The sequence below is a fragment of the Lathamus discolor genome, chromosome 6 (genome assembly GCF_037157495.1).
Source record: "Lathamus discolor isolate bLatDis1 chromosome 6, bLatDis1.hap1, whole genome shotgun sequence".
Lineage (NCBI taxonomy): Eukaryota > Metazoa > Chordata > Aves > Psittaciformes > Psittacidae > Lathamus > Lathamus discolor.
The window spans coordinates 48963210-48990898 of NC_088889.1; the positions used below are offsets into that span (position 1 = coordinate 48963210).

Sequence of the window (27689 nt, forward strand, 5' to 3'; positions counted from 1 at the left end):
AATATCAGTGACTGTGTTCAATGAACAACGCAAAAGGACCCTGGTTTCTAATGGAACTGCTGTGTAACTCAGCCTTATGGACAAATTGAACCAATGTCACAAAGGTTAAAGAAAGGAGGAAATCTTCAGCTGTTTATATACTGCTGCTAAGAGTGGAGGTAGCAGTACAAAATAAGAGATATTTGTTGTTAACAAGAAAATCAATTTAGCCAGCATTCTGAAACCTGCTGCAATAATTTATACAGTAAAATATCTTGTTTTAGTCTGTCTCCAATGAGACAGTGAGTAAAAGAGGAGTACAAGAAGGACATAACCTAAGGAGGATATGCTCTTTCTTAAGGATAACCACTGAGTATTCCAGAATTATTAGTAACTCAGATCCACAGGTGCTTTAATAAATAATAGCTCGATGTACTAAATAATAACAACGCGTAAGATACCACTGGGGAAGAAGAGTCTCAGAGACCAATGAACCAGGTTACAGAGCAGGACAAAACACAGCAAAACTGAGGAAGAGAAGCTCAGACAGAAAAATATTGACAATAACTGGAAGATGTTTAAGAGTCACTGGATTAAAAAAAAGTCTTTATTTTATAAGCATAATAAAGAACAGTGTTGTTTAAAATGTCATCCTGGGTCAATGTATGAAGTGAAGGCATAATCAGAAAATAAAAAGCTTACATGGCAAATGGACAAAATGGGAAATATATAGCAATCAATATAAATTAGAAGTTATAGAATGTAAAAATAGACAACAACAACAAAAAGACAACAGGAAAATCATTGGCTGGCAGGCTTTAAGACAATAAAATCAGTTAAGAGTATATTAACAACAGAAGTCTTAACAAGGGTACATGCTGCTGCCTGATGCAGATGATGAAATGATAATATTGCAGAAATGACAAATATTCCAGAAATATTTCTGTTCTGCATTTGGAAAGAAGAAAGATGATGCACTTATATCACATGGGCTGATGAAAAATTTTCCACTCCATTAGAGACTAGGTGGAATGTAAAGTATGTACTGGGCGTAAATATTTTAAAATCAGCAGGCCCGGATAGCTTACATGGGAATACTAATAGAACTTATTTAACTGAAATCTAGCCTGCTGATATTGATATTTCATAAATCCTGTAGCAGTGGGAAATATCCAAAGAGTTGAGGAGTGTCTGTCCTGTGCCAGTATTAAAAAATGGCAGTCAATAATCTCAATAGGTATGCACCAACAAGGGTAACAGCAGCTCAGGCTTAAAAAATATTAAGTGATGATAGAGAATCCTTTGACAAAGAATAAGAAAATCTAGGGATGTATTTTCCAGCATCAAAATAATCCGGGGGGGGGGGGGGGGAATAAAAATCAAGAATAATTGAAACATCCCTGTCATGAGCAGGAAGACACTAGAGATACTCTGAAAGTACTTTCTAGCCCTAACTTCTGTGGCTCCATGAAGAGATAACATGGTTATCAACAGAATCCTCCCCGGACAGGAGTGAATGTATGTACAGGATGTGAATTCTCCTTGGCTTTTTGCATAAATCAGAACAGAATAAAGCCATATCACCTGGGCTTTTGCAAAAGCCAGTAGTAGGAAGTTGTATTAGTATGAATTTTAGATTCAGTGCTAATTAACATTTTCATCATTGCTGTAGATGTAAATATAAATGCACTGCTGATAAAATATGCAGGTATTAGAATGCCTGGTGGAATGGCAATGATGAGGAGAAAGCTTTTATATAGAGGAGGCTATCTGGATCACTTAGCAAATCAGCCACATTCAAGTAAAAAGACTTTTACTACAGCCAAATGCAAAGTTATGCATGTGGGAACCAGACAGGAGATTAGGAGATGTGTAATCAGAAACTCTACCCTGAAAAACAGTGCTCTGAAACAGATCAGGGCTGTCAGAGCATGGAGCAGTTTCACTCCAGAGAGACACTGTGGCAGAAAGGGTGAAATCAATCCTTGAATGCATAAACATAGGAATAGTGAGTAGAAGTACCAGGTTGCTTTTCTTCCCTTTGTGGTACTCATGAGACTAATCATATGCAGGATATTTATTTTGAAAGGCTGCTGAAAAGCTGGGGAAGGTGCAAAAGAATCTTGGTAATTATTCAAGATCTAAAGAAAATACCTTACAGTAAAGACTTACAGTCCTCAAGCTGTCTGATTTACTGAAAATGAGATTACTTGATTTATGACTTGATAAATGAATTGGTGCTGTTGGAGGCATAAAACACCAGCAGGAAAGGGCTATGAGCAGACTAAGTTTTACTGAGGACTGAGTGCACGAATTATAAAGCCAGACAAATTCAAGTGAAGAATGAGACATAGAAAATGATTAACCACTAGAACAAGCTAATGTACTGAATTCTTCATCTCCTTATGTCTTCATATCAAGACTAGACACTTTTCTTATTGGCCTACAGCCAACTACAAATTGTCAAGCATGAGTTACAGCACTTAATACTTGAATCTATCCATGAAAATTAATGGTCTATGATATCAAAGAAGTCATTCTAGGCAATAGTGATCTCTGAGACCCATTGTGCTGTAGGAGAGAGATATATTTATTAATTATTATGATGATGTCAATAAGCGGTAGCTAAACATGCAACTTTCCCTCTGTTCTGCCCTTTAAGTGCTGCTATTTAATGATAACAAGATGAATTAAGGTTGTCAATATAACTAATGAGAGAATCTGGAGGACTGTAAAAGTCCACGATCAATTTTCCCTTTTTAGATATTCAAGTAGATGATCACTTTACCAGTTGGACTGGCATAATACATGGGAAATATAAGTTGCTGGGTGACTTTCTTTTGCTTTTTTTGTTCCTCTGACTAGAAACTTCTTTATTTGGCTGACATGCGCCTATGGTAAGTAAGTAACCTGGCCTCACACGCATGTCATATTAACAAAAACCAGCCAAAGTATTTTTGGAAGAAATGAACGGAAGTGAAGATGCCAAAAATAAGTTCTTACCCAGAAAAGTGAAAAAAACCCAAACAAACAACAAACCCACAACTCTGCCATAGGAGGCAATGTTTTTAACATTTTGATGCTTGAATACAGGAGCCTCCTTTGCCAAAGTGACATCGTACCACCAAAACAAATACACATGAATTGCTGTTAATTTGATATTGAGGATATCTGGGTGGCTAAATGCTTTTAAGCATCGGGCCTGTGAGAACTTTCATTCTATATAATCCCAAAACACTTTGGAGGCTTCCATGGCTCTAGGGCAAAGCACTGGTGCTACTGATAGAGCACAGCCTTTCAAAATACCAGTTTAAGAAAGAAACTGAAGAATTTCATCACTAATGCAACTTCAGGAGAAGTTCAGGGAATTAATGCAAGAGGGGAAATTATGGAAAAGACAAGGGTTACAATATAAAAAAAGATAAATGAAGAAGGCAATTAAATTGTATGAATGAAATTGAAAAAGTGTTCCTCTGAGATCTGAAATTATGTGGAAAGTGGATGAGTCAAAGGAATATATAAAAGCTATTCAGAGCTAAAAATCACGGTTTGACTCTCTGCTTCTGTGTATCAAATGTTCACAATGAGCTGCTCGAGAACATTCCACAGGCCAAGAGCTTTTTGAATAACAAAAACATCTGAGATGAACAAAAGCTGTTCACAAACAGTGCTGAAACAGCAAGAGAAGTGACTAAATCTATCAGATAAGCAGTCTACATAAATACAAGTTATCTACCCTGCCCTTCTCCATTGCTCCCAACCTTCTTCATTTATCTCTTTCTATATTGTAACCCTTGTCTTTTCCATAATTTCCCTCATCCATTCTCCTCCTCTCCTTCATTTATTATCACTACTTGACTAATATTTGAGAATTTTATTGTAACTGACTCCAAGCAGACACTTGTCAGTTTACTGCTGTGCAGAGTACTTTGCATACATGTCATGTTGTATAAATAAAAATTACTGCTCAGAAATATTTAGTATCTCAATTATATTTTACAGTATAATGTGTACCAGAGACACTATATGAAATAGAATTATTTATTGTAATTATCCCATCTCTCATACTGACATTCAAAAACATTTTAGGCAAATCATGTGCCTTCTGTCTTCTCTGTCTCAGTCTCATAGCTAGCTTAGAGTTACATGATGTGTCAGGGAAGTGCTAGCATTGGTTTTTTTGGCATTCTAGAAACCTTTCTAATGTAACACCTCTTTGCTTATCCTGCTATTTACTGGCATGTCTCAAAGCATTCTAGTAAAGGAAATGTGTTCCCTCTTTTACAGATGGGGAAACAAAAAAAATAGAGAGGTAAATTTGAGGGCATTGAGAACACCGGAAGCATGTCTGTGAACACAACCCAAGTCTCTAGGGCTCTAGTCTCCTGGCATTTTCAAAAGGCAGCACTTCTCCACAAAACAGATCATTGGATCAAGTTCAACTGCACATGTCCTGGTTTGTATAGTGGCTTGCCTCTCTCCAGAACAATGTTTACATTTTGTTAAACCTGGCAAAATAACAGAAAACAGAGTTGTCCCCAAAGCCTCCAGGATCTGTAATTTGTTTTTCTTCTGGCTCTGAGTCTTCATGACAGAAAACTTGAAGGTTTCTTTTATTTTTATCAAATATTCAAGCAAATACAGGCTTACTTAGTCACACATCAGTCATACCTCTGTTAAATCTTGCCTGCTGCTTGTTGTAGAAGAAGTTGCAGGCTGCTTTGTTCTGAAGAACCCGTCTGGCATCTAATCCACATGAAGGCAAAAGTGGCAGGAGGTAGCGGAGGATACTAGTGCTCTGCTGAGCAATTTATCTATCAGTTCAAAGAGATGATCCCTGAACAACATCCCAAAGAAAACTCGAAAGCTTTGAAAGTCTGTGAAAGTGTCATTCCCATGGATACCTTCAGTGGGAACATCCCCTTCACACAACAGGGCTTTCCTAAACAGGCGACCCTGACAGTAAGGGATGCTTTCCTGCATGGCACTTCGGTAGCATCTCTAAGGAGTAAGTTTCCTATCCACTGTGCATAGTTTCAGAGCCAAGCTCTCACCAAGCCATAAGGTACAGCAGGTATCTATTACAGAAACATATCCTGAAGATTAAAGCTGACTTCACTATTATAATTCATACCAAGAGCTCTGTGTAAGAAAATTATTTCAGCAGTCACAGACAGAAAGGGCAGAGTTTTCAAAAATAGCTTTGGGTACCTTGGGGATTGCTGCCCAGCCTTTAAGTGTTGAGGCTGATCCCAAGGACAGCACCTTAATGGCAGAGACTGGCACATGAACAAATGCTGAGAGAGCTTCACTTTTGGGCAGAGATATATTAAGAACCTGTATGGACCTAACTCCTGCCTCAGTCCCTTTGTGAATCATGCACTTTGTCAGGAGTGACAAATATGGTGTCAGTGTCTGAAGCTATAAAAGAACCTAAGTGTATTTTGATATAGTCTATAGGGGAGGAAAAAAAATCCCTGCTACAAGCGAAAGAAAGAAGAGAGGAACCCATCAGACCAGGGAGATTCCTCCACCTTTTTTCTACCCTCACCAAAAAGAGATAAAGGAAGCAACTTCCATGTTATTGGATGAAGATGCATGCTGATCTGAGGCAGCAATGTGATTTGTGTTATTCTTCAAAACGCACTTCCTACTTCAGGGACTGGAAGAACATTCGTCATCGCAGTGACTGGGAGCCCCCTCTAGGGAAGCAGAGGCATCATTTTTGCAGGCATCAAGATTGCTTTTTGTTCCTCAGTTTCCTGACAGAGAAGCCTGTGTTTTAGATGTACATCTGTGAGGTGTCTATTCAATAAACACAGAGCAGCTCCTCTCCAGTGACCACATTAAAGAGTTCCTGAAGAAATAAGTCATTCTCTCTTCAGTGTAACAATTGTGTCAGAAAGAAAACACAAATTACGTTGAGGGAATAAGCTCTGCCAGACACAGAATGGGTGAGTGAGGAACCAACTTGGGTATTGCTGCACTGCACTCTTGAGTGTGCCCAGATACAAGAGTACAGTAGCAAGCAAATATGATTATGCTAATTTCTAAGGTGCTTCCATACAGTCAGGTGTGATGCTGCACGCAAATGAATAAATCCTTCCAGAACCAGACAGGATGGTGCAGAGACATCTGAGCTGGCTTTAGACACATATATAGAGGAATGAGATCAGGTGTTACATACGATCTGTGTTATTTCAGATTAAGGCAACGCACACATGATGGGATTATGAGATCATTAATAAGATCAGTTACATCTCCTGTGCCTGTTTACAAGCTGCTGCAGAAGGGCTAGAGCATACTTAGGTCAGTGCAAACTGTTTTCATGTTGGAGCCAGATTCCTGCATACAAGACTGGATGCTCTGCAAAGAACAGTGCTCACTTCCGGCACCAGGCCTTGGGGAGCTCAACCCTTCTGGTGAATGAATGCCTGACAAAAGGGGCTTCTATAAAACCTCTCTTCTTTGTCCACGAGGTTCATCCTACTCCCACTTCCACCATATTATAATCTCAACTCCACTGTTCTTCTTCTCTTCCATTACTAGATCAGGCTGAAAAAAACAAGGCTGGACAGAAAAATACCAGTTTTTCTGAAGCAGCTAATGCAGATGGAGAGAGCAGAACAAGCTGTCAGGTGTACAGCACCACCACCAGGTGCTTGCCCTGACATTTCTCCCTCCTGCTTGTCCCCTCAGCACAGTACAGGGCTTCTCTTCATTCTCCTCGCCCCTGCCTCACTGCCTCCTTCTTCCTCCCTTCTCATTCTGGGAGACTCTCCTTTCTCCTCACCTCCTCCTTTCTCTGCTTGCTGTGACTAGACAGGAGAATACAGATTTATGTATTCCCTACATGTGCTTCTTATTTTTCCTAGTCCATCTCTGGCTGTTGATTTCTCCTTCTCGTAGGTGAGTATCTCTTAGAGCTCTTCTTCCTTTCTCTTTGACCTTTCCTCTCCTCTTTGTAAGGCATTCTCTCATGCTGTGAAATGTTCATGCTGTCTCATACTGTGAAATGATCTCTCTCATGCTCTCTCTCAACTACTCTCTCTAGCACAGTCCTTAGTGCTTTCTAAATTATGCTATTTCACAATAAATACATAAGCTCTGCATTCATACTGCTGTCCTCTGTAGCTGCCTAATCATATGTGGTATTTTAAAGGTGCTTCTTAGAACATCAAAAATGCCTTAGCTATCTTAGCATTTTTCTTCTTGACTGTTGTAATATATATATGTATATATATATATAAAACAGATGGGTTTTTTTTAATCCAGCTTGAGGTCACCAGCACATGCAGTACTGTCCTAGCCTGGCAGCTTGGTTGCTGAGGTAAGGCTAGCTGTGCATTTTTCTCCGTTTCCCCTTTAAAACGCTCCATCTTTCTGATACTCCCGCTCTCGCAGTGAGATTGTGCAATCAGGTGATGCGGTGACAGGCTGGTTTGCTGCATTGTGGCATCCTCCAGTCTCAGAGCAGCCACAGCGATCTGTACACAGAGCTCCGCAGGTGAACGCTGATGGGCATGCCAGCCAGTCACCCGAGCACTGCTGGGGTACACAGAGCTAGGCAAAGCCATGGCATTTTCTGAGTATGCAGCATCTGCTGGCTCTGCAGTTCTGGGGGCTGAAGGAGCAGCCTCTCAAGAGAATACCTGTCTTTGAGAGAGTCACTGTGGCCAGACATCGTGAGAATCCTTCATTATAATTGCCTCAGGGCCTGCACAGATCTGATGTTGCCTCATCATTGGGACCATCTATTATTGATATCAGAAATGCTGAGTCATTAAACAGAGGTCATAGAAAGCTCCTTATTCTGCTAAAAACATTAGCTCATCATTTCTGGTACTACAGAAGGCAGGAAAGACCAGGAAGCCTAGTGCCTGTGAGAAAGAAAATGCGGACTGCATCATAGGCCCGGGAAGACCAGACAAGAGCCCAGTGGGTAGCTAATTGGGAAAGGCAGGGTGCTGCCTTGAGCTCAGGATCAACGGCTGTTTCTGAGCCTGTGTCACCTCAAGTTACCATTTCACCCCACAATATTCTCATTTTTCTCTCTGTAAAAGAGCAAAATTAAAAATCTCCTCACTTCTCTCTGGAGCACTTCAGAGGCATTGGCTGGCTAGTCCTCACTGCTGCGAGGGGCTATTTACCTCCTTTTTTCACGGGGAAGCCAGAGTACATAGGGGTCATATGTTTGCTCGTGAGCTCTGGTTCAGGATCGCAAGTCTTCTGTAATCCTGGAGAAAGGCGTTTTCTTCCTGTGTTCTCATGCTGCTGAAGACTTAATGTAGCAAGAGAAAGGACTGTAATTTATTTCACTACCTGCGCGTTAGATTTATTTTCTTACTCCTCTTCCTCGGGTAATTTTCTGAATCTGAAGAGATCATTCTGGGTGGAAAAACGGTTATTGTAGAGATTATGTTTCACTATTGTAACAGTGAAGCTGCAGACGTGTATTTCCTTTGATAATTGTGGTTCATTTCCTGCGCTGCAGGGATGTCCTGTCAGCATCCAGACTCAACAGCGGGCACACGGAGGTTATATCCCTTGGCTGCTCGGGGCTTGTGTTTGTATTTGGTTTTGTTACGGATTTCTGTAGAGGGTAGGGAACGGGAAGCGCTGTCACACACACCCCCCGTGTGCCCAGCTGCAGCAGCCACCACAGGATTTGCGGAGCTCTCCGAGCAGGGTGTTCCCTCCGAACACCTGCGCACCGGCACCAGCCGCTTCTCGGGGGTGGCAGTTCCCTCCCGCCTCGGGTCTAGGCTCTCTCTGCCTCCCGCACTGGTCCCGCCGAGCCTCGGGGGAGCCGCCGGGCCGGGGCCCCCCGGCTGCGCACCTGGCGAACCGGCCGCAGGTCCGCGGGAGGGTGCGGGCCGGCGCTCCGGAGGGAGGCCGGCTGGGGCCGGGCCGCTGCCGCCGCCGCCCAGCCGCTGGGGGGACAGTGCGGGGCAGTACGGAAAGAGTTAAGCGAAGGTGGCGGGGCAGGCCGGCTGTCGGAAGCGAGCATGTGCAGACTGCAACCGCATCCATACTACGGGCGAGTGTCACTGGCACACTTCACCTCCCGCCGCCGGCCGCAGGGCACCCATGGACACCGGTGAGGCGATGAACCGCGGCGCGGCCGGGGGTGTGTGTGGGGAGATAGCGCCGAGCCGCGGCACCGGCACCTGCCCGCCGCCCGCCGCCTTCCCCACTGCCGCCCCGCCGGTAGGTGCGCGGCTCCCGCGGCGGCCTCCCCGCAGCCGGGCGGCGGCGGGAGATGCGCTGCCCGGGGCGGAAGGCAGGGGCTGGCGCCCGGCGCCGCTGGTTTCGCTTTGTGGCGGCAGGAGGGCCGTGCCGCCTCTGCCGGGCTGCGGCCGTGCTTCCCGCCCGGCCCGAGCGAGACAAAGACGGGCGGCCGAGCGCCGGCCTCCCCGCCCAGCGGCGGGACCCGCAGGGGGCCCCGGGGCGGTGCGGCGGGGGCCGGGACCTGGGGCCTGGGCACAGCGAGTCGCCCCCTCCTGGACAGCGGGGCCGGGCAGTGCGGCCTGAGGCGGCGGGGTCCCCCGCGGCCGGGCCCCGCGGTGAGCAGGCGGGGGTTTCGATCGGCAGCCCCTGGCCCGGCGGGGAGGTGCTCGGGGCTCTGGGGAGCAGGGTGGAAGAGTTGTTGAATTGGAGCTGCTTTTCACTGGAAAGTGCCCCTTCTCTGGCAAAATGAAGTGGTTTGAAGCCTTTTTTGGATTGGTTTCAGTAAAACTTTATTCCAGGAAAGGAGAGAGAGATCTGAAGCAGCCCAGCGTTTGCAGAACAGGACTGGGAGGTGGGGGCAGGCTGTGGTCCTCTGTCCTCTCGGTGACTTTTCTGTAACCTTGTGAATTACTGGGGTGTGTTTAAGCCCGGAGGTCAGGGACCCGGGCATTGTGATCAGCTGAAAATGAGAGGTTTTCCTTTTTTTTCCCTTTTGTTTTCTTTTCCTTTTTTTTTTTCCCCCCTCCTTTTTCTTTCTTCTTTTTTTTTTTTTTTTCCTTTTTTAATTTAGATTAGTCTCAAAATGTTTGGTTTTGGCATGCAGAAGTATTTGGAATAGCTGAATTCTAGCAAAATGGAAAAGCTTGATTCCTTCCTAACCCCAGTCCTTGTGCTAGGGTCTTGAAAATCATCTCTGGGATGCTTAAGAGCAGGGATGCTGAGAGGCTGGCCTGTCCCGCTCGGCTTGAGCTGAAGCCTTACGCTGACACTTCCTAGACAGCGCTTGGTCCAAAACTGCCAGGGAACCACAAACTTGCTAAGCCTCCTAATTACGCAGCAGAAGCAGTGAAACGTGTCACATGAAATATTTCATGTTGTTCTCTGACATCATTTGTTTGACAGGTTTGCCCTGTTTCCCTCTTGATTCTGAGAAAAAAAGCACTCCCCGAAGGAGCTGAATTTTTTCACAGGGAAGGTGGTAAGAGCTCCATGACTGCCAGAGCTGTGTGCGTTGGGGGATTGTAAGAAGAACACATAGCCCCAAAAGCTTTATTCTGTGTCTTCCAGGAATGCAAATGCATTATTATATGTACTGCATTCAGTTAGAGATGGGGCTGGCTATTGTTTGGTAGTAAATAGGAAGTCCTGAAAAGAAAAATTACCATAATGTTGTTAGGAAACAGAAAAGGAAGAGTTACTGACGTGGAATTGTAAATGCCTGTAGCCACTTCGGACCAACACTGAGTAAGACCCTGTAGAAAGCCTGTAAGACGTTCTGTCCACGGCACATCCTGAAGATCTATTCCAGCATCTGGTCCCAGTGAGCAGGTATGACCTCTTCCATGTAGGGATGTCAGTTTTTCTGTGTGTGGTGGCAACAGCTCACTGCTGTGGACAAATTAAGATTGCCACTTAAATTGAAAGTAGGTATTTTCCCCCTGAAGAGCTTTGTGCCTATGTCTGCAAATTTCATAGTTACGTGTGGAGGTTCCCACTGAAGAGCATGGGTGTCCCACTGTTTGTAGAAGGGGAAACTGAGGGACAGGAGGGTGACATTTCACAAGTAGATGTCAAATTGAAACACAAGGTTAACTCCGAATTGTTTAACTAGGAGGTATAGCAGCTTCCTAAACAAAGGTCAGAATTGTTACATGCAGCTTATTCAATGTCTGTGAATCTTTTTGAGATCCTCTGATCACAAGCATATTGAAAAAGGAAGTATTTATCATCTGGCAGAGGGGAAGTGGAGGGGCAAGCAGGTGTCGAGGTAGAACTGCTTGTGACTGCGTAATATCCCCTTGCTGAAGCTCTGGCAGCACATCTGTAGTCTGTAGCCTTGGTCAGGACTGCTGTTCCCACTCTGCTGTGGGGTGATGGTGGAGGCAGAAAATAAGCTGCTTTGTTGGGAGTCTAGACCTTGGCATTCTTGTGGGAAGTTCTTATGGCATTTTACAGAAATGTAACAGGAGTTATGGCTAGCTTATTGACATGTGGGTTGAGAGTAACCTCTATCTCTGCATACATATGGAAATGATACCTGAGAGTGGAGACTGCAGTTTTGCTGATAGTGTCATAATATGACGTGGTGCTGAGCAGTGAAAGGCAAATTTAACCTTGAAAGAAGATGCAGGAGGTCCTAAGTAGTGAAGATGTAGGGATCCCTTTGGCTTTGTAATTTGAGGATCTACTTATTCCCACACATCATGGGCTCTGGAGAGGAGGAGTTGGTTTGGGGTGTCTTGGTAGTACTTGTCCATTTGGTCAACTGTGCTCAGCTTGAATGTTTCAGGGGTGCTGACGGTCACTGCATTGTGCCCAAGGAAGGGTGTTTCCTCTCATGGTGTAATTAGCCAGATTAATCTAGTTTTTGCCTTTCTCTGAAGCTTTAGAAATGAGCCACAATTGAGGACTGAGCATGCCAGGAAGGAGAAGGTCTGGGGGAGTGGGGAAGAGGGAGAGAGAAGACTGCTTTTACCAGGGGAGGGAAAAAAAACCATCTTTTTGCTGCATTGCATGCTTTGATAGCAAGTCTTGTTTGTATCCTCAGATTATACTTGCCACAGTCTTTGTAGGTTTTCTCTTTCCTTTGCAGCATGGGGTCAGTCACTAAGGGTCACCTGTGTTAGACTCGTTTGAAGGGTCCTTTTCCGGTTTTGGAGTTACCATGCTGGCTGTTGGCATGATTTTTTGTGCCCTTTTTTTTTTTTTCTTTTGTTCATGGTATGCAAATCTAACCTTAAACTAAAGCACTTGGGTCCTTATCCAAGTTACTGAGCTCTGTTGCAAGAAACTAATGAAATTTTAATAAACTGTGATATGCATGAGGTTGCCTGGCTTTTGGGCAAACAGTCCGTTCTGTTCGTAAACTTTCTGACAGTGGAAAGAAATTTTTCCTCATGGAAGATGAAGGAAAAGTATCCCCAGAAAGCTTCTAAAAAAAAAAAAAAAGAAGCCTAATGTATTTAGGAGTCTTAGTAGTGGCATGAGGGAGACGTGTTTGTTCTGATGATGAAATCATAGCAGTAATGAGAAACTTTATTGTTGCCAATCCTACCTTAGGGTTGTTTGTTTCTGGATTGCCTTTAACAAATGCCATGCTTAAGAAAATGAAATTAAGTTGTTGTGTTGTTTTGTTTCTTTTTTCAGGCTCAGGCAGCCTGCTATTACATGGTAAGACAAGAGAGGTAACAACATGACTAATTAAAGGGCAGCAGTGCTTCATTCCCTAGGGCTAATTATTCTGCAGAAAATGGGTCAATTACTTAGAGAAATTGTTTGCCAGCAGGAGGCAAAGCCTCTGCTCCCACTCCTCACCTTCCTTTTGTGGGAAGCACTGCCCACCTGTATAGGCAGTTGCAATACCTTGGCAAGCTTTCACATGCCAGAGCAATGTCCTGCAGATGGGGAAATGGCACCTGAGCAGACTTGTGTGGGGTTCTTTCTGTCGTGTGTCCCTGTATAGCTGCAAGGGAAGCAGTGTCCAACAAAGGAGTTCCTGGGTTGGATCTGGAGGCAAGACATGAGCTGAACAATACAGTGGGAGTTCTCTTTCAAAATAAAACCCGGCTATTGTAAAAGGTGAAGTATGGTATTTTTCCTTACTTCTGAAAGAAGATTGATCATCTAGGTAGCTAATGTTTTCCAACATGAAAGGTATTACCTGCTTGTGGTTTGCTTGGTATGGGTTTGTAAATGATACCCTTTTTCTTTTCAGATCTGCTTCCTGTATGCATTTTTGTATTCTCTGATGACTATTGGCTGACCATGTTGCTTGCCTTCAGCTACGCAGGCTCAGTGCAGACCAGGTCGGGGAGCAGAGGGCTAGTTTGCCGTGTATGTCAGAAATAAACTGGTCTGCTTTTCACATTTCTGTGATGGCACATGAGGCAGGATGGTTTCTGAGCTCCTAGGCAAGGTGGTTGTGCAGGCAACCAGAAAAAATCCTGAAAGAAAGCCAGACTGGGCAAAGGCTTTGGCTCTGCAGGAACAGATTACCAGCATCTTTGCCAATTGGGAACAACGTGCTCTTTCTGGTTAGTTAGAGCACTACATTCCTGATTGTAAATGATACACCCAATAATGTCTAGCACGAGGCAGAGCCTTTGTACGTCGCAGTTCAGCTGAAAAAAGTATAGAAGACTTTGCAGGTGCATGCTGCTTTTTAACATGTCCTTAGAGGTTAAATAAAAGCTAGATTACTTTAGAGATCTGTTTGTAGGCATCTTGAGTGAGAATACCTATCAGTTACTAGTTCAGAGGTGTCTAATCATTGCATATAAGAGAGAGGTATTTTATGTTACCATTTCTTTTGTTCTGGATTTTTATTAGTGTCAGTGCACAAGAGTTCACCACAACCTTATTTCAAAACTCCCCCGCCTTCGCAGGCTTCCGTCAAAGCTGGATTAAACAACTGAGTGAATCTTCCCTAGCACAAATGTGTGCTGTCTTGCTTTCATTGCGTAAGATCCAAGCATCGGTAGTCATTAGGTAAGTGTTAGTAGCATAGAGTAGTGAAGCTACTGTTCGACTCCTTCCTTCTTGGATCTCTGCTCTCAGGTGTGCCATGTATTGAAAGCAGCCTACATGAAGAACATCTGTGGAGCACCTCTCTGTCTCATTCTCCTTGACTCTGCCAGGAGCATGAAGGAGACAATGAAGTATTTCTGAAGGAAGAAGCTCTTTAGCATGGCAAGCTGTGGCATAATGCTATGTGCCTTTTGGGGATGAGGAGTCTGTTTTGTTTTGACTTTTTCACCAAGAATAGGTGCACGGAAGATTGTCGAACCTATTTGGCTCCACCAGCTTAATCTGGGCTGAGAATTCTTGCTTGGGGCTGTGTCTATGTAGAACTCTAGGTAACCTAGAGTAGTGCCTTGCTGCTTGCGGTGCTTGATGACTGTGGTATGTTTGGCTGTTTTCTCTTCTGCTAGCCAACCTAACAAAGCTGGGCTTGCTTAACCTGTGGGACACTTTGGCACATGCATTTTGTGTTGGTGGGGGTTTAATGTAGGGATGCTTCCAGTAAGTTCTAGAGGAAGAGTTACTTCTTTTTGTCATTTCTCTTGTTTTCAAGATGTGTATATAGTTTCCTTAGTGGCATGACAGAGACCATGTGATCTGGTTTATTTTGATCCAGCAGTTCTTTCCAAGGCAGATCTCACAATTAAGCTTTTAATTGGAAGTGGAGTGGCACAAGAGCTGCAGGATGTAGGGCACAGTTTATAAAAATGCTTGCATATCTACTCGGAAGAGAGGAGCCGCTGTGAAGGTAATGTAATGATTCCTTGATTCCTTAGTAATATAGAGCTTGGCTTTTGGTTTTCCTTTGCTGCTTGATACTTTACCATGGAGATGAGATGCTGAGTTTCCAAAACATCAGCTTCAGTCACTTGAGCTGACAGAGGGTAGCATTGGATCAGGAGTGCTCTGGGCAGCTTTAAGCCATTCCCATTTTGTGCAACGGAAGACTCAGGTGCATATATGAAGTAGGCAGTTTATTATGTTACGTTATATTGGCATATAATTTGTGGTTGTGTGAAAAACTGACTTCTAGACTCCGACTCCTCCTGTTAGATGATTATATCCTTTTGGAAACAGTGCCTCAATTTGGTGTTTGTATTGTGAGGTATTACTGCTCACCATAGCGGCAACTAAATGCTTCATTCTTTTATGGATTAGCTAGAATGTAATTAGTTTTTCAAAGATGAGATCAATAAGTAGAGCATGTCGACTTCTAAAAATGTCACATATGCACATATATGATTCACCTCTGATTTTTATGATATGAGCTCCAAGAGCTGCGATAATGCTTAGTGTTCCAGCTCCAAGTTGGGGTATGCTACCTTTTGGGGGAGCAGTGGGAGTAGGTTGTGTTTTCTTTTTTCTTTTGAGTGTCGCATTCTGATGAGAGAAATGCAGTTTTCATTATTAGAGATACATTTTTGAGAAACAAGGACTAGACAATGTCATGACAATGATTTAAATTTGCTACGCTTTGGACCAGGGCTCGGAAACGTTTGGAGTACTAAAAACTTGTAAGTGCTAACACCAGCACTTCCACTTCATCTTTCATCTGAGAATCTCTCTATTCTTAATGAATTTTCAGTGTGTCTCTGCAAGGGTGGTATTATTAGTGTCATTTTGCAGGCAAGTAGATAAAATAAAATCCTTGTATAAGCACATTCAGCAAGCCAGAAAAAGGCAGGGATAAAATTTGGAAATAACAATATTTCAACCTGGTTTTGAGCTACTCTCTTGTACTTTCTCTTTTGCCAGGAAAGAGATGGAAGGCATTAATTTTGATAGCTCCCCCCTCCCTTTTTTTGCCATTGGGTCAGGCAGCATAAAAGTGAGACATTATTATGCAACATATCTAAGTGTGCATGTGATACTTGAAAAATGGTAATCAGATAAGTTGCTAGGCAACGGTACCCTGCTCTCAATTACCAAAAAGCCAGTGAGTTTGCTTTCCCAATGTGACATGTGTTCTGTACTTCTTCATAAAGCAAGTGTAGGTGGAGTTTTGTAAGAGTTGCTCCTTTTTAACTCACCTCCTGCTTATCCTGCCATATTGTGAGGCCAGATTTGACCCCAGTTTTAGGGAAGTGTTCACAGAGCCTGAATTAAACAGAAAAAAATGTTAAATGAGCTCTTAAAGATAATGAAGTGTATATAAGTAACTAACCATTCCCTCCTGTGTGTCTGTGGGTCTTTGATGGTTCAACGGCTTATGAAAATTAGTCCATAACTCATCCTTGGGACCATGAGAAATAAGAAAATTATGAGAGATTTATGTTAGAAGGTAGTTGGCAGGGGTATGTGGAAAGCTGTGAGAAGTCTTAAAACACTCAGTGGCCTGATGGCCCAAAAATGTTGCAAGCTGTGGTAATGCATGAAAACCCAAATGTGAACCCAGCTGGTTCACTGGCATTGCCTTAGCAGTAACAGCATTGAAGGAATATAAGCAGGGATGAGTGTACACAAAGGAAAAAGTGAGAGTCTAATAATGTAAGGCGGATCTAGTGGCACAAGGGAGTTTGATCGTGTGCTTGTTTGAAACTCAAGTTTCAGGGTTTTTTTCCTTTTTTTTTTCCTTTTTTTTTTAACGGATTGCAGCATCACAACAACAAAAACTAAAGACTATTGGCAGTTATTCTAAACACTTTTCTGCTTTTAGCAATAAATAGCCACAGAAGCATTTGCAGATACTGTAGTTGTGTGTGTGGGTGCAGGCATCTGCCCAAGCCTCTTCAGCTGCTGGGGGGCAGCATGGCTTTTAAAAGAAACCTGAAACTCTGGAGGACTAATGTGCTTCTCAAGGCTTTGCCAGTTTTCAGTAGAGATAAGGGGCCTTTTCTCTTGGAGGTGTCTGGAAAAGGATGCCCCTAATCTTGGAAATCACTTGTTTTTCTCTGGTAACTGCAAGTTATTGCTTTACAGAGCTGTTTTCCAGTTATTTTGTCGTTGTTGTTCCAGAAGAGAGGCATTTCCTTTTCAGGAGGTGGGGACTGTGTAGCAGTGCATGCCCTCGGTGTCTCTCTGAGGTAATTCAGTTCTTAAAGGAAGGAAATTCAGCTGTATCTTCCATGTTTTGTGTTCTTGTCTACCAGTCTAGGTTCAGAGATGTTCATATCCCAGCTGGTCTTTGTGCAGGTTCAGAAGTCCTCATCAGGAGGTGTGTCGGGACTTCAGTTGAAAGAGAAATCTATATCACCCTTTGTGTAAGTCCTGCCAGAGCAGGTTTCTGAGGAGACAGATGCTCACTTTCTATTTGCACTTTCCTCCCAGGACAATCCCAGATAAGTCACGGAGCAGTGCTGTGACTTGGTTTCTCTGTCAGGCAGTTTATCACTGGGTAGCTGCATGGACCTGAGCTTTCTTTTTTGGAGCGCTTTGGGAATAATGAAATATAAATACTGAAACAGACAGTTGAAGGAACACACAAGAAACTACTTTCCAGAAATTTGCTTTCTGTTTTGTTTGCTTGTTCTTTGTATTCTAGTTTGATGAGCACTACTGCTACTTTATGCTAATGTGCGGTCCCCAACCTGCTGACACAGGAGTGTTGGTGTCTGTGTCAGAAGAACAGTCAGAGCATGGCCAAGTGCTCTTTTGGGAAGCCTGAGTCTGGTCTGCTAATGGATTTTAGACTTTAACTGTTTTTATACATATAATTCAATGGTCACACCACTGTTGTTGTTTGCTTGCTTGCTTGTTTTTTTCCCTACTACAGACATTACAGGTTTTGAAGACAAAGGTCAATCCTAAGCTCTACCTTTCTGCTCACATGTGTTACAACATGGTCCTTGCTAATGAAGAGTTTCTTGAATTACAGTTTTCTTTCAAATGTAGATACATGCATAACTAAAGGTGTGGTTTTCCCAGCACTTCGCATTCATAGAACTGAAGGTTATTTGGTGAAGAAGGAACTTATCCTTGCTGGACAGTGGCCTGTGAGCCAGATCTGAGGGGTATTACAGCTGAGAACTAACAGGCGTTAGGATAGCATGGGGGTAGCATTCAATGGTTGATGAGTTTCTTAGTCTGGCTCCTAGTGAAGCCCCGTGAGTGGCCTTGAGCGCTGGTGCCAGGGTAGGGGCTGGCTGAGCAGGACTGCATTGTCCTAAAGTTAGGTTGGCTTGAAGCCTTTTGGAGTGTTCCTATTTCTGCACTGAAGGAGTTGAGAGTGTGTTGCAGTTGCTTATTTTGTATGATTTTTTTAATCTTTTACAAAAATCACATAGACAAGTAGGTTTGACTGTAAAAAGCATTCTCAGTGTTCTTGTGATTCCAGGGAAACACTTCTAAAAAATTTTGTTTGCATGTGTCTGATGAATAGTTCAGTGGAAAGCTATATCCAGCTGTGACAAAATGCACATAATGAAAATAGAATATGTGCAAATCATTTCTGGAAACAGCAACTTTAGAACAATTTATACCAGAACTAGCTAACAACCAAGTTCTTTCCCGATTTGATGTAAAAATACCTAGCTCTTAAAACAGCAACTATTTCTCATGATAGGAGAGTCTCCAAAGTAGATGCAAGCCTCAATGCGTAGACAGAAGGTGTCTCTAGAATACCTGTGTTACATTGATGTAATTAGTGGTTTTATGCTGTTCATCACTCCATTAATCTTGGTGGGAAGGTTTTGTTGGGGGAGGATTAGTTATTTAATCCGCATTTTTAATTGGGGTGGTTTTGTAGTCCAGTATTATCTAAATAAAAAGTGTAATTTGTGTGGGGTTTTATATATAATTTTTTTAAGGAAAATGTTGCTCTTGAGTTCCTGTTGGACTTTGGTGCTCAAAAACTCTGACATTCATTAGGATATTGTGAAGATCCTGTTTGTTACAGTCTGACACATAAATGTCGTTGCTCTAACTTCTTCACATGCAGTTAATCCATAAAAATGCTGTGCACAGTCACGCCCTTGGAGTGTGAGATCTGTGAGGCTGACACGAGTATGGTGTTAGATACTTGTGTTGGAGCTGGCACCCTGAGGCATGACTTCTGTGAAAGCTGGGAGTGTGGTATCCTAAATGTCAGCGCTTGAGAAGAAGTAGTACAGCCCCAGCTGATGGGCTCTTCTTGCTTCGGTCATGCAGCTGTGCTGCCCAAGCCCAGGATGGAGGTGAAAGGCAGCTAGGTCACCAGAGTGGTGGGAGGAGGCAACACCAGGGCCCGGAGGAACAGGTTGGGGTAGCTGGGGGTGGCAGTGGCAAGGGCCTGCTTACACAAAGGCCACGCACTGTCCTGGAGTGGGGAAGGGAGGAGAAGAACAGTGTGACTGGAGAAGTGAGAAGGAGAGAGGTGGGGGAGATAGGGAGGCAAAGTTAGGAAAGGGAAGATTGGGATGAAAAGGAGTCAGCAAGGAGGCTTATTTCACGTATTGGGAGAGATCTGGGAAAATAGAGATAAAGCGCTTTCTGGTAGACCCTTCAAGGGTTAACCAAGACCTTGGCTGAGATAGTAGCAGTGAGGAACCTTTGGTCACTGGCTCCAGTGAAATTGCTCAGAGTGTTTACTGTGGCTGGGATCCAGGAGGACAGTGGCGAGTCAAAAGACTCAGCTTCATCAGAGGAGTGGTGGCTGCCAGGAGCTGCTCCGGGTAAAGGGCAGGTACAGGTTCCCCCTCGTGCTCTGAAGAAGTAATAGGCCCAATGTGCTCAACCTAAGTTTTCCATACACATAGCTGTTTCAGTGTTTAAAGCTGCTCTTGCACTGTATTTCATTAAGATTAAACTATACTTCTTTGGTTTAGGAAGGCTGTCTGGTTGGTGTATTAGCTGTTGGTCACACACACCTGGTCTGAAAACAGCTGGCATCTGAAACAGCTTGGACTTGCTGGAGGCAATCCAGTCGACCTGTGAATGCTGTGAACCAGGACCTGACCAAGAAGCGGGAGAGCTCCAGGATTCCTCCCTGGAAAAGGTAAGGGCTGGAGGGTAAAACTGGTGGGAGTGCACTCATAAACCAGAAAATACCAGAGTAAAAATTAGAGTAAAACCAAAAATTACCAGAGTAATTCTCTGAGTACAGGGCTGACTGCATTGTTAAATGGGACCTTTGAAATTTAGATCTGTAGGATGTATTAAGGATGGCAGATAACGTGAAGATAATTCCATCAGTTCAAACCTCAGGTTGCTTTCTGGAAGTGTAAGATCGTCATTTGCATACTGCCCTCGATTTCTGTCTGCTTTGAGCCACATCATTCTGATTGGTTGCAGTTTATATTGCCAAACTTATTCCAGTGTTATTGTCTCTTTAAAACCTCACACTCAAATAGCCTTAGGCATTTAAAACAATCAGGACAGTGGAGCAGTATCTCTGAGCTAAACCAGAGCAGTAGGTAAAGAGCAAAGGGTTGCTCTCTCCAGTAATACAAGCACAGGAGCACAGGTGTGAGTTGGATGGTGAGGAATCTATTCCTGGCCCTAACAAGCAGTACAGTCTCTGCACCTGATTCACCAGTGTGTTATGCTGCTAGTCTTTTTAGGCTCATTTTGCCAGTCTCTTGTCTGTTATGCTTCCACAGAGTGAATGTAAAATGCTATCAGATTGAAAGGGTGATTTGTTTCTCAAAGCGAAACTTTATATTGATTCTGGTAGATGGGCTGGACATTGTGGGAATAGAATGGCAATCTTCAAACCCTATAGGGGTTTTCAGAGCACTCTGTGTGTCTGCAGTGTGTGGTGGTGTGCCCTCACAGGAGGTTAAGTGCAGGTGCTCTGATATGGCTTGCAGTGGTTCAGGCTACAGTATTGTTTTCCCTGTTGTGGATAAGGTTTCATGGGTAGGTCGTGCACAGTACTTTAACTGGGAATTTACTTTGAATATGTAGGTGCTACATATATAAAATTCAGACTGATGTAGCACTTTCCTCCCTCAGCCTATCTTATATCAGGGGGCTCATTATCCTCTATGGCAGTGCCCCTGAGATCCTGTGCAGGGTATTCTGTTGTCCCACTCTTGTGGAACAACATTCTTGCTGTGATAGACCCCTGTCCCTCTCAGACTGGGGAGCAGACCCAGTCAGCTGCTGAAAGAAAGCAGTAGACTTAATTGTGGCAGTGCTAACAGTATGAATAGGCAGGGTCAGCTGCTGCCTCAAGCGCCAGCTGTGATCTTACTGCCCATTGTGTAGCTGAATACACAGCTTCAGTTGGTCAAAACGTGTCATCTACTGAGCGATAAAGTCCAGGCCAGTGCTGCAAGGTTATGACAAAGCAAGTGTCAGCAGCTTCCTGGGAAGGCTACTGGTGATGGCTGAGCCTTGGGATGAGTCCAGCCAGTTCGTCAATGATGCACTTACAAGTACTTCAGAAGAAAGCTGTGTCTGACAAGTGCTCTGGTGTATGGTACTATTGCTGTGAGCAGAGCAAATGCTGCTGATCGCATGCCCTCAAGAACCATCAAAGGAAGCGCAGACATCTCCTATTACTGTTAAAACAAAACCTGAGCACTGTATGGGCACAGGAAAACTTAGATCCATAGGCAGAACAAGACTATGAATTATTCACTCCTCCAGTGCCTCCTGTATGTTCCATCCACTCAGGCTGTTCAGGATGCTGTCTGCTGGAGATGCAGACAGATCTCCTTCCAAAGCCATGGGGGCATGCCCCTGTGGGCTGTGATCACCACTCTACTCAGCTTGTCCTCCATGAGACTGGCTTGTGTGTGGTTGTGACATCCAAAAGGACACAGAAGTAACCTTTGGTCTTCCTGTGGGCTGTTGGTAGGAGCTCTTGTGGCATCAATGAAACTGGGCTGTGTCTGGTAATGCCAGCCTGGAACTGGCTGTGAGGTGAAGGCAATGAGTTTAGGACCAAGATGGAAGCACTGACTACTCTGGCCTATTTTGCAAAAGGGAGGTAGTGGGGCTGCAGCTTTTATGTAGTACAGCTTTGGGTTTTGTAAGAGAACTTGTACTATGTCAGTTTGTTCCTAGCTCTGTCTTGCTGAGAAGCCAAAGTGTCTAAAAGTTCCCTGAGCACAGACAGGATTTTTTTCCCTGTGGAGAGGAATGTATTTAAATGGCTGTTTGGGAGCATCTGTGAAATAATGTTTTCCCCAATTTATTTACTAATGGGCGTTTGTCTATGTAGTGGTTGTCAATTGGCAGCTGAATTTGAAAGGCACCGAGGACTTATGGAGCTTCAGAGACTAAATTCTCCTCTGATTCTTCCATGAACTGCTCTAAGCTCTGGTAAGTTGTTGCTGAAGGATTATTCAGAGGCTGTTCCTCAGCATAAAATGCACATACTTAGATGCAGAGGGGTTTTACTATACTTTTTTTTCCCTTCTTTTTCTCTCCTGCTGGTTGGTATGAAGATTCCTTCAGCCATTTCACATACCCAGGCTGCACCGTGCATGCCGTATTGCAGACTTTTGAGCATTTCCCCCTATTTTCTTTCTGCATCTTCCAGAATTTCATCGGTGTTATCAGCACTGTTCCCAGCTACTAAGAAGGAGAAAAAATGACTGCTACTGCTGTACCCAGGACACTTGGCTATTAGGCTTTTGTTGAGAGGTGTTCAGATTTTTTGTGTGGGAAAAGCTACCTGTAACTAGCAACTGCTCTAGAAATTATGGGCTTCTTAAAGCAAAAGTTTAACTCATACGTTTACAGCTGTCTTTTAATATGCCCTACCCCATTTTGAGAGCACTTCAAATGTTCTTAAAGAACTTTGAGGAAACAAAGTGAATGGTACTTCAGTCAAAGCAAGACACTACAACTTGTGTCCAGAGCAGTTCTCAGCTTCTCATTATGCCAGCTAGCTGTATTTGCTATACACTGAGCAGCCTTCGGAATTGTCCTGGTCCAAAAGCTGAGTGAAGCTCTGGAGGCTAAGATTTAAATCCCAGACTGCATTTGAAGAATCCTCACTGAAAGAAGTGGTGGAAGCATCCTTGCTGGGCGGGGGGGGAAGATTCCCCAGCTGGGTGAGAGGTGGAGTAGGTTTCATGAAGAAGGATCTCAAGGAAGTAGGGGTTGGTCCTGAAGCAGGTAAAACATGTTTGTCCTCCTGTCGTCATGACAGAAGTGAGATGATGATAAACTGGAAGAAACCTTTACCTTATGTTATTGGTTTGTTTTTTTTAATCAGCAAAAGAAGTAGACGAGCAGGCTGTGGATTTGTGGTTTCCATAGCGACATAGCTGTGAAAGCTTTTGCACGGCTGAGCTCTGCCCTCGCTGCAATCACTCTTGAAAGCTGTGAGTATTCAGCTTTCCTGCCAGGGAAATGTAAATATACATCAAACATGGGAATGGCTGAAAATGCAACTGCATGCTCATGATTTGATATATTTGCTGTTACCTGAGGTTGTGGATGTTAGGAAGCTCATCTCCATTGTGGCTTACTTCTCCTTTGTCCATTGTTCTGCACTGAAACAGTGCATCAAACTGTTGTAATACCAGAGTTCTTGCTGTATATGTTGACTTGTATCCTTTGTTTTCTCTCATCTGTACATACACACACATTGCACAACACTGATGCCTGTGGCTCTGCTCACTCACACTGATATCAAACCCGCACTGATCAAGAAACATAAGCCTAACTGTTTCAGGGCATGGTAACTTATTAGAGCTCCATTCTGTGAAGCTTGGAGAGGTATACTTAATATATATATATCTTCATGTGTACTTCATAGCCATCGCCTCCCTTGTTCCTTGGGACACTGAAATGGGCTGCATGTGACATTAAATCATAGTTTATTTTAATGGTCATTTTGAGAGCATTTTAATAGTCGGAATATAGGACCCCGGGGGAATTTTTGCCTGTAGAGAGAGCTGTTTGTGACTCTGAATGGTTGAACTTGAGAGCTGTTAAAGCTGGCTTTCAAAACAAGTTGGAGTATGGAATTTTTCAGCATCCCAGCTGATGCTTATCAGTGGGTCATAGAGGTAGAAAAAGGAAAATGCTCAGTGTGATAAATGCTGGATGCACACATCAGATAGGCTTGTACCATTCCTGTGCATCCACTTGTATAGTCCAGTCTTCATGAGTCACTGGCATTTGTGCATCTTCCTTTTTACTCATACTGCTGCTGGATGCTTCTCTTGTTGTTTCCCTGAACAAATCTTCCCCTACCTTCAGCATTTGTTTTGCTTGTCTGATGGATGTAATGGGTCATCTGTTCCCTTTATAGAAAGGAATGTTAATTATTTTCAGAAGGCTAATTAGGTTGCTAATGAGAAGCTCTACTGCAGTAATATTTCCTTTAATTACTCACACTTAAGTGCTGTACAGAGAAGCTTATGGAATATGCTGTTAAACATAAATGCTTGTATCTGGCATAGAGATGCACCTTCAGACTCCCTGAAAGAAATGCTTTGGCAAACTTGGGAATCCATGTGACACAGATGACTGAGCAAATGAGTCCGGTCGTGATAGCCACCTCGTTGTGCAGCCTTTTTGATTCCATCTGAATACGGTGCTTCTTCAAGTGACTGGCTGCAGTTGCTCTCTGTATTCCAATTTTGCTTGACGGCTTTTGGCAGTATCGATAACCAATTGTGCTACCTGCCAAACTAAACTATAGTTACATGCAGCCCTCACACCAAATAGTTTAGTCTAATTATCCAGATGGCAGCCAGAGGCACAGTGGAGTGACTCATTCAAGGTCATGTCGCAGATCAGGGCAAACCTGGTAATAAAGCAGAGGTGTCGTCAGCCCTGTGTAAGGGTGCTGCACTATTTGGCCCTTTGTACCTCTCTTATAGTAAGCTATGCTGATCCTAAGACTTACATCAGTTTGCATATTGCTTTGTAAGGCAGTGCAGCTGCTCGACAACCCCATCGATGTATCCACTTTTGGAAGTTCTTTTTGCTTAGAATCATAGAATCACAGAATAGTTAGTGTTGGAAAGGACCTTAAGATCATCTAGTTCCACCCCCCTTGCTATGGCAGGAACACCTCACACTAAACCATGTCACCCAAGGCTCTGTCCAACCTGGCCTTGAACACCATCAGGGATGGTGCAATTAGCACTTCTTTGGGCAACCCATTCCAGTGCCCCACCACCCTCACAGTAAAGAACTTCTTCCTTATATCCAATCTAAACTTCCCCTGTTTACGTTTTAACCGGTTACCCCTTGTCCTGTCACTACAGTCCCTAATGAAGAGTCCCTCCCCAGCTTCCCTATAGGCCCCCTTCAGATACTGGAAGGCTGCTATGAGGTCTCCATGTGGCCTTCTCTTCTCCAGGCTGAACAGCCCCAACTTCCTCAGCCTATCTTCATACAGGAGGTGCTCCAGTCCCCTGATCATCCTCGTGGCCCTCCTCTGGACTTGTTCCAGCAGTTCCATGTCCTTTTTATGTTGAGGACACCAGAACTGCACACAGTACTCCAAGTGAGGTCTCACGTAAGCAGAGTAGAGGGGCAGGATCACCTTCGACCTGCTGGTCATGCTCCTTTTGATGCAGCCCAGGATACCGTTGGCTTTCTGGGCTGGGAGTGCACACTGAAGCTGACTCATGTTCATTTTCTCATCGACCAACAACCGTGAATTCTCTGCAGGGCTGCTCTGAATCTCTTCTCTGCCCAACCTGTAGCTGTGCCTGGGATTGCTCTGACCCAGGTGTAGGACCTTGCACTTGTCATGGTTAAACTTCATAAGGCTGGCATCAGCCCACCTCACAAGCGTGTCAAGGGCCCTCTGGATGGCATCCCTTCCCTCCAGCATATCAACCGAACCACACAGCTTGGTGTCATCGGCAAACTTGCTGAGGGCGCACTCAATCCCACTGTCCATGTCACCGACAAAGGTGTTGAACAAGACCGGTGCCAACACTGATCCCTAAAGGACACCACTTATTACTGGTCTCCAGCCGGACATTGAGCCATTGTCTGCAACTCTTTGCGTGTGGGCATTCAGCCAGCTCTTTATCCACCAAGTGGTCCATCTATCAAATTGATGTCTCTCCAATTTAGAGAGAAGGATGTCGTGTTGGACTGTGTCGAGCACTTTGCACAAGTCCAGGTAGATGACATCAGCTGCTTTACCCTTATCCATCAATTCTGTAGCCCCATCGTAGAAGGCCACCAAATTGTTCAGGCAGGATTTCCCCTTAAGTGAAGCCATGCTGGCTGCCACCAGGCACCTTGTTGTTTTCCATGTGCCTTAGCATGACTTTCCAGGAGAATGTGCTCCAAGATTTTGCCAGGCACAGAGGTGAGACTGACTGGTCTGTAATTGCCCGGGTCTTCCATTTTCCCCTTCTTGAAAATGGGGGTTATATTTCCCTTTTTCCAGTCATCGGGAACTTCACCTGACTGCCATGATTTTTTGAATATGATGGCCAGTGGCTTAGCAACTTCATTCGCCAGCTCCTTCAGGACCCGCAGATGGATTTCATCAGGTCCCATGGACTTGTGCACATTCATTTTCTTAAGATGGTCTCAAACCAGACCCTCTTCTACAGCGGGCGCAAGGTCTTCATTCTCACAGTCACTGCGTCTGCCTTCCAGGGCTTGGGTGGTGGTCAGACCATTTGACAGTGAAGACTGAAGTAGCGAGGACTGCTTCTCCACCAAGTCCTGGTTGCTACTTGCTTCTCTCCTTTTTTCACACTTTGTGGTAGAAATGTCAGTGCCTTTTAGAATTGCTCTGAGAGTGCTACTGAATTCTAGATGATATTTTAGTTGTAGTACTTCTAGCGTAAGAGGTGTTGAGTGGATCTCCAATGTCCCCCACTTTGTGATTGCTGAGCCTTCATGCAGCTCTGCAAAAGCGGTTTACTTTATGGCAGCATCCTCTGATGTCCAGTTCCTGAGTCTGCTCTTAGTCAGACTCTTGGAAATCTTTACACACCATAGCTCTACCAGGGAAGATGGTGACAGAAGGCTGCTGAATGGGGACCACTTCCAGGCGTTAGATGATGTTCCCTGTGCTTATATACAGGTCATCATAGACCCCATTGGAGAAAGGGGGAAGGTCTGTCAGTGTTGTGAATGTGGTGCAAAACTTGACTTGTGCTGTTAAAGGATGTAAGTGCGGGTGACTCTTAAGAGTGACTTGGGCATAAGAAATACCTGAGAAAACTATTATCAGCATGAGTTAGCAGAAGTCACACTCCAGTTCTTTTCAGAAACAGATGTGCACTGGTAGAAGTATCTGTGCTCCACACATGCACAACTGCTTTGGCTGAGGCACATTCGTTTAAAAGTTGACTTTGCATATGTAGCATTTAAGTTAACTTTGCATGTCTTTAGCTGTGGGAACTCTGAGACAATTAAGATACAGTGAAGTAAGTTGGTTAGCTGCAGTGTGTATTCTAGGTTCTCAGTTAGTAGAACCCTATGCACAAAGAGCATGGTTGAAAAATGTCAAGGCGTTTATTTTGAACGCCTTGGCATTGTTATGAAGTGTTATGCAAAGTAGTGGATGTAGTGCTGTTAAGCATATGTGTAATGTGGCGGGTTTGTTGTTGCATGTATCGAGACTAGTTATATAATGGAAGCATATTTAGGTTGCTTTACTCATGGTGGAAGACAAAAAGTGAAATTCTCACTCATCCTGCCAACAGTTTATTGCCTAATACCGAGTGGTTGTCATAAAAGTCCTTACATGCTGCAGGTTTGTGCACCTCTTGAAAGAAACGGACAAGCTCTAGAATGGCATGTGTTCCTCTGGGATTGTCAATAGTAGATGCATATTTGGGCATGAAAATGACAGCTTTTAAGCATTTTACATAAGCAGGGACAGGATAACATATGGTGCCTCTCTAGTTCCATTTGTTATGGGTCATCTG

General features: G+C 44.0%; 2 protein-coding genes across 7 annotated transcripts in view; both read left to right on the forward strand.

The window, feature by feature from the left end:
* Positions 1 to 9007: 9007 nt before the first annotated feature.
* Positions 9008 to 27689, forward strand: part of TMEM229B (transmembrane protein 229B) — a 34382-nt gene continuing 15700 nt past the window's right edge. The window contains exon 1 of one of the 3 annotated variants that reach the window (XM_065686725.1): positions 9008 to 9079. In XM_065686725.1, the coding sequence (XP_065542797.1) occupies positions 9070 to 9079 (10 nt within the window). In that variant the 5' untranslated portion in view covers positions 9008 to 9069. Of the gene's footprint in view, positions 9080 to 19774; positions 19862 to 27689 lie in introns of those variants that run through there. The other 2 variants (XM_065686726.1, XM_065686727.1) reach the window with 2 other exon arrangements.
* The window catches only part of RAD51B (RAD51 paralog B), a 430051-nt gene continuing 422141 nt past the window's right edge, over positions 19780 to 27689 (forward strand). For all 4 annotated transcript variants that reach the window (XR_010614163.1, XM_065686722.1, XM_065686724.1 and 1 more), the window contains exon 1: positions 19780 to 19861. The gene's annotated coding sequence lies outside the window, so the exon portion shown is untranslated. The remainder of the gene's footprint in view (positions 19862 to 27689) is intronic.